The sequence below is a fragment of the Fragaria vesca genome, linkage group LG6 (assembly GCF_000184155.1).
Source record: "Fragaria vesca subsp. vesca linkage group LG6, FraVesHawaii_1.0, whole genome shotgun sequence".
NCBI classification, from domain to species: domain Eukaryota; kingdom Viridiplantae; phylum Streptophyta; class Magnoliopsida; order Rosales; family Rosaceae; genus Fragaria; species Fragaria vesca.
The window spans coordinates 4,655,084-4,662,100 of NC_020496.1; the positions used below are offsets into that span (position 1 = coordinate 4,655,084).

The following is a 7,017-nucleotide window of genomic DNA, read 5'->3' on the forward strand; positions in this document are numbered from 1 at the left end:
ACACCATTATCAATGATCCTAGTTTCGTCGCCAAGCACCTTTCCATTTCCAGGCACAATAAATTCGCTTCTGATACATGCATCCTTGTCAAGCATACTCTATTTAAGGATAGAAGCATTACGAATGAGGAAGAGGTTGCTGCTTTGAAGAAATAACAAAATTTCGACAATAACAACATAGATCTTTTACTGTCATTACTTCATATTTGCAACGATGATGACGGTGATGGCGATAATATATCTTACTTTTGTTGTTGAGGAACTTGATGTTCCATTTCAGTTGAGTATAACGCCCTCAACTCTACAAATTGTAGGGCATTGTGATGGGATCATTTGTCTAAGAAATAATATCATTGATGTCTTGTGCAATCCCGCAATTAAAGAACTCAAAGTTCTTCCAGAGTCTTGTGTCCTTTATGATCTCCCTCCTAGAGCTGAAGATGAGGATGATTATACTGCACCACGGTCATTTACAGTTTCTATGGGATTTGGCCTAGATTCCATAGCAAAAGAGTACAAGATTGTTAGACTTGTTGAAACAATTTCGGGTATTTGTACTCCACATCCTACAAGAGCAGAAGTATACACCAGGGGTGCTAATTCTTGGAGAGAGCTCGAGAATGTTGATATAGGATGCGACGTCCGTTGGGCTCCTTCTTGTGTCTTGCACTTCAAGGGAATTTGTTACTGGTGGGCATCTGATCCAACAGATAAGGAACTCGTCCTTATATTTGATACGAGTGACGAGCTATTTCATCAGATACCGGTTCCAGATTGTTTTCAATTTTATAACGATGTACGTTATAGGAGCCTTGCTGTGTTGAAAGATTCCATTGTTCTTTTGACTTATGAAGTAGGTGATGAAGTTCCAAAAACTTTTGATATATGGATGATGGATGAGTCGACAGGTGTTAAGGGTTCATGGATAAAATACCTGACATTCGGACCGGTGGAAGGGATCATAAATCCACTAGTATTTTGGAACAGTGAGGGGTTTCTAATGGTTAGCAATGAGAGTCGTGTAGTTTCTTATAACATAGGTACCAGAAAATTTCACCGTTTTCCCATTCAAGGTGTGGAAGGCGCGCTCTATTTGCAAGCTGTTAATTATGTAAATAGTGTTATTTCTATCAAAGGAGACTGCAAGCATGAGAATGCGAGATAGATCATTCTATCTAGCAATAGATTTTCTTACTAATCAATCTGTCCGACAAAGATGACACTTTTGTTGTAAACATATCTTCTTTGTATATTATGATCATTTCTAATACGCTTCCTAAAAAAAAAAAAAAAATTTAAAAAATCCAATACTCAATTAATTGGAAATGCTCACCTTTCATCAATCAATATATGGTCATATACCAACTTCGATTGTAAGAGTAGAATTCGTTTCAATTAATAAAAATGGCTTACATACGCACATATGATTCCTAATCAGCTAGCATATATACAAACTAGGACATTTTCTCAAATTCATACATATAATAATATAATCAAAAAGTTTTACCCCTATCATCGTGTGTCTTACGATAAAGTTTTAAATCCATTTCTATATACTATCGCATTGATGAATCTGTATATTAAGCACAACTTCCTTAAAGTGGAGCTGATCAATCTAACATGCACCGTTAAGTTATTAACTGTGGACTAATCTGACAAGCAATATCTTACGTACGAGCAATATAAGGATCTGGCTAAACTAAGAATTTGACCATAGATCTTTTTTTCTTTTCTTTGCACTTTTTTGTGTGTAATGGTCTATTATATAGACACACACATGAAGTAGAAGGAGAAAGAAAAGGCACAGATCTGAGCAATAATGACAGAGTTCTGTAAATTGCCGGAAGAGATGGCCATGCAAATCCTGTCAAGGCTACCTCCCCAATCTCTTATGCGATTCAAGGGTGTTCGTAAGTCCTGGTGTACTATGATCAACAATCCCAAATTCATTGCCAAGCACCTATCCAATTCCATGCATAACCATTCCTCCACTTGTGTCCTTTACAAGCTATCGACACTCAAGAACAACACCACAAGAGACAATGACGAGAAGGAAACTGTATTCTCTTTGCTTACATTTTGCAATGATGATCGGAAGGAGCATATCGTTCATTATGTTGGCGATGATGTTACGAAGAATCAATTTGTTGGGATCACGGCGAAGGATCTTGAATCTGTATGGATTATAGGCCAGTGTGATGGGATTATTTGCCTAGCTGATTCTAGTAAAGTAATTTTATGGAATCCAGCTATTAGGGAATCCAAGCTTCTTAACCTTGAGTCTTATCCGGATCAGGTCATGACTTCTCTTGGCTTTGGTTATGATCCAAAGTCAGAAGATTACAAGGTTATTTACATTGGAAAGCCTGATGAGGAGGAATATGGTGATGGTCACCTCCTTAATAATCCTCCCACCGTTCAAGTATACACCTTAGGCACTAACTCTTGGAGAGAGATCAAGAGCGGCTCCTTGGAAACAGAAACTACTAATATCTGGCCTGAGGAATTCGATATATACTTCAAGGGATTTTGTTATTGGAGAGGAAGGGAGCAAATAAAGGAGTTCGACAATTTTTGTGACAGAAATGAGGAGGAATATGTGAGGCAATTTATCGTATCGTTTGATACGGTTGATGAGGTATTTCATCGTATATTGTTTCCGGATAGTTTATACGAGTCATTTGTGTGTTGGTATTCTAATATGAACGTTGTAGTTTGGAATGAATCCGTTGCTCTTTTTGGCATGGATTATGGTATATTCCGAGATTGTTCACGGGTATTATGGGTGATGGAAGACTTTGATGGAGTAGCTAAAGGTTCCTGGATAAAGCAGTTCATCTTTAGGACAGCGGTGGGACTTGAGAAACCATTGCAGTTTTGGAATAGGGATGAGATTCTTTTGGTTTCTGAAGGGAGTTTAGTCTCTTGCAACATTGATACCGGAGAGCTCAAGCAACTCCCCATTCCTAACATGGATTTTGATCATTTGGAAGCTGCTGTTTATGTTAATAGTATAGTTCCGATTTTGGGAAGGTAGAAATTAGTGATGATATATTAACTTTAGCAGTGTAATTTCTTACTTTAAACCTTGCACGCAGTGTGTTGTAAATTGTAATTAATTTCGGGTTATTCGCATGCATGTAGTCAAGCCATTGTATCTTTTGTTTAGGATCGGAGAAGAAGAAGCAGGATCATATATGGATCACATAACAATTGTTGATTCATAACGTCTCTCTTCCATTATTAATCGCATGCAGCTTGTGTAAGTTTTTTTTAATTAAATCTATACTAGATCAATACATGTAAACTAACATTCAGTGTTTATATGTCAATTGTACTCAGGATTGCAAACACAATATTTATCCTATATCTGTATTAAACATGAATATATATGAATATAAATTCAGAAATTTACCAGAACCACTTTGATTATCCATTCAGCCTTCTTCTTATTTCACCTTTATGTTCTCTTAGTAATGAAACTAAGTATGAGAATCAGATGTGCATAAGAAGGGACTAACAGACATATATATAGCATATTGTAGGTAGTTTCATCCATAAAGAAACTGCCACAAACTTAACTGTTTTGTCATAAAACTGCTCTCAACTGCAATTTAGATTTCAAATTCAAATGTAAAGCTTATCTACAAATTTATCTTAAGACTTTTACACGTCTTAAACTCAAATCACATTATATATATTTATACTGTGTTTCTAATATCAGTAAACAAGTCTTTGTCAAGTTCTTATACGCTGATATGCTTACAATCTCCCATTGAACTTGACAATCCTTTAAATACATGCATTACAGTATAATCACATATAACAATGATTTACTTAAGTGTGCACTGTGTGAGTCTAAAACTTCTTAAATAATTCAAAATCCTTCAATTGCAAATTCTATCAATAATGCTTATGTCAAGGAACTCAAGAACAACATGAGGAATAGAATAGACATCAGTGTTCCAAAATCACCTCTCAACAAGCTAAAATCACATAAATTTCAACTTAATAGCAGTAAACTAAATGTGTTATATATAAATGCATTCTAAACACAGTACGTAATACTAAATGTCCTACTTAATACCAAAATTTCTAACTAAATAGAAATAAGGCAAATTATATTCACTGTAAACTTCATCATGTACTGCATATAGGTTTGTATTGTCATTCAAAGACTTACAAAATGAAGTTGTACAACTTAATGTGTAGATAAATAACAAGATGAAATCTTAATAATATAATCTTATCGATCAATTTCACAACTAAATAATAAAACATAATACATACTGACTGATTATGATGTCATCTGAACTCTCCAACTTTAAAGTTCATCTGCAATCCCCATATTCCTTGTATGCTTGACAAAATATGCTACTGGTAGTGCCTTTGTCAATGGATCTGCCAACTACTCCTTTGTACCAACCTTAACAACCTCAATTTCACCATCTCTAACACTCTCCCTTACTGAAAAATACTTAACATCGATGTTTCTTGAAGCTGATGTTCTCTTGTTATTCTTAGAGAAAAACACTGCTGATGAATTATCACAGTAAATCACCAAAGGCCTTTCAATGGACTTAATCAACTTCAAATGAGAAATAAAATTTCTCAACCACAATGCATGTCCAGTAGCTTCAAAAATAGCAATGTATTCAGCCTGAAATGTTGATGTTGTTGTGAGACCTTGCTTTGAAGTTTTCCAAGAAATAGCTCCTCCTGCTAAAAGGAAAATATAACCAGATGTAGACTTTAAGTCATCCACATCTTATTTATAAGAGGCATCTGCATAAGCCTCTACTTTAAGTTCTTGTTCATCACTTCTCCTATAAACTAACATGTGATCTTTAGTCTTCTTTAAATACCTCAAGACCTTCTTCCCTGCTATCCAATGAGCATGCCCTGCATTGGATTGAAACCTGGCCAACATGTTTACTGCAAATGAGATGTCTGGTCTTGTACAAATCTGAGCATACATCAAACTTCCCACTAATCTTGCATATGGCACATTCTGCATTCCCTTTGCTTCCAACTCATTCTTAGGACTTTGCTCTTTATGCAGCTTATCTCCTTTGGAAATTGGTGCATCTCCAGACTTGCATCCTTGCATGCCAAATTTGTGCAATATTTTCTCCAAATAATTTCTTTGAGACAAACCTAAAGCATGGTGCTTTCTATCCCTGGTTATCTCAATTCCCAACACATAGTGTGCTTCTCCCATGTCTTTCATGTCAAATTGACTCAACAGAAAAGCTTTTGTTTCCTTCAACATACAAACATTACTACTAGCAAGTAGTATATCATCAACATATAAGATAAGCAAAATAAAATTGCTCCCACTAGTCTTAATATATATGCATTCTTATTTTCCAGAAAACCAAATTGAGTGATTACCTTGTCAAACTTTAGGTACCACTACCTTGATGCCTGCTTAAGACCATATATTGATTTCTTCAGTTTGCAGACTTTATTTTCATCTTCTACAAAACCATTAGGCTGCAACATGTAGATTTCTTCATGCAAATCACCATTCAAAAATGCAGTCTTGACATCCATTTGATGTAACTCGAGATTAAAGTGTGCAACAAGAGCCATAACAGTTCTGAATGCATCTTTGGTAGAAACCGGAGAGAATGTCTCATTGTAATCAATACCTTCCTTCTGATTGTACCCCTTAGCCACTAACCTTGCTTTGTGCCTCTCTATTTTGCCTTCGGCATCTCTCTGTCTTAAACACCCATTTGCACCCAATCAGCTTAAAATCACATGGCTTATCAACCAAAATCCATACATTATTCTGAGACATACTCTTAAGTTCATCTTCCATTGCCAATTTCCATTTTGCATTATTCACTGATTGCATAGCTTGTGCAACTGTAAGTGGATCACCCTCATCTCCCAAATCAGTTTCTTCAATTAAATACAACTGATAATCATCTGGTATAGCAGGCTTCTTGATCCTTGAGGATTTTCTCGAAGCTATAGGTTCAGACACTTCTTCGTTTTGCACTTCACTTGCTTCCATTTGCTGCTGATCTTCATTCCCTTGTCCTGCAACATTTTGCTCTATTACAGTAGCATCTTGAACTTCATTTTCTGCTTGCTGTGTACATACATTATCATTCTGATTCTCTGGAACAAGATTCACCAGTGTTTCACTTCCTGAAGCCATATTATTATTATTGTTGTCCTGAACTGGGATTGAAACAGCACTGCAATCCTGGTACACAAACCACTCTTCAAAATTCTTGTTACTCCTTTCCAATGCTTCCATAGGTTCCTTTGACACTTTACATGGCCCTATGTGACTCCACAATTCTGCAACTTCTCTTTGGACAATAAAACTTGAACCCCTTGGACTTTTCACAATAACCAATAAAATAACCACTTACAGATTGAGAATCAAGCTTTCCATTTGCCACATTGTGTACTCTAATCTCTGCATTGCAGCCCCAAACATGAAAATGATTCAAACTAGGCTTGTAACCATACCACAACTCAAAAGAGGTTTTCAACACAGCCTTGCTTGGAGTTAGATTGCAAATATAATTTGTTGTTTTCAATGGTTCTCCCCACAGAAATTTTGGAATTGCAGACCTCACTATCATGCTTCTCACCATGCTTATCAATGTTCTATTCCTAGCTCCTTTCTGAAACACCATTCTGCTATGGGTTGTATGGAGTAATGTATTGTGCCACGATTCCACATTCCTGCAAAAACAATGCAAATGGGCCCTTACGTTGACCCTGCTCAGTATACCTTCCAAAATATTCACCTCCTCTATCTGATCTGATAACCTTAAGAGATATATAATTTCAGTTTACTACCCTGAACTTTAGGTCTAAAATCAGTTTGATACCTCATCTTTTTTTTAATCAGTTTCATACCTAAACTTTCAAAATGACATCATCAATCTCGACTAAAATGACTAAAATAGCCCTGGTTAATCTTTTTACCCTCTCAGAGTTAAGAATGGCAGCGGCGACGGCCGGGGAAGGAGGAGGGGCTGCCGCCGGG

At 36.3% G+C, this 7,017-nt stretch overlaps 2 protein-coding genes across 2 annotated transcripts; both read left to right on the forward strand.

Annotated features, from left to right (window-relative positions):
* The first annotated feature begins 216 nt into the window (after positions 1-216).
* LOC101311210 (putative F-box protein At3g17490-like) lies at positions 217-1,164 on the forward strand. Its single transcript, XM_004304919.1, has one exon. The coding sequence runs from the start codon at positions 217-219 to the stop codon at positions 1,162-1,164; it is 948 nt and encodes a 315-aa protein (XP_004304967.1).
* Positions 1,165-1,818: 654 nt separating this feature from the next.
* Positions 1,819-3,036, forward strand: LOC101311498 (F-box/kelch-repeat protein At3g06240-like). The gene has a single exon (XM_004304920.1). The coding sequence runs from the start codon at positions 1,819-1,821 to the stop codon at positions 3,034-3,036; it is 1,218 nt and encodes a 405-aa protein (XP_004304968.1).
* Positions 3,037-7,017: the final 3,981 nt, after the last annotated feature.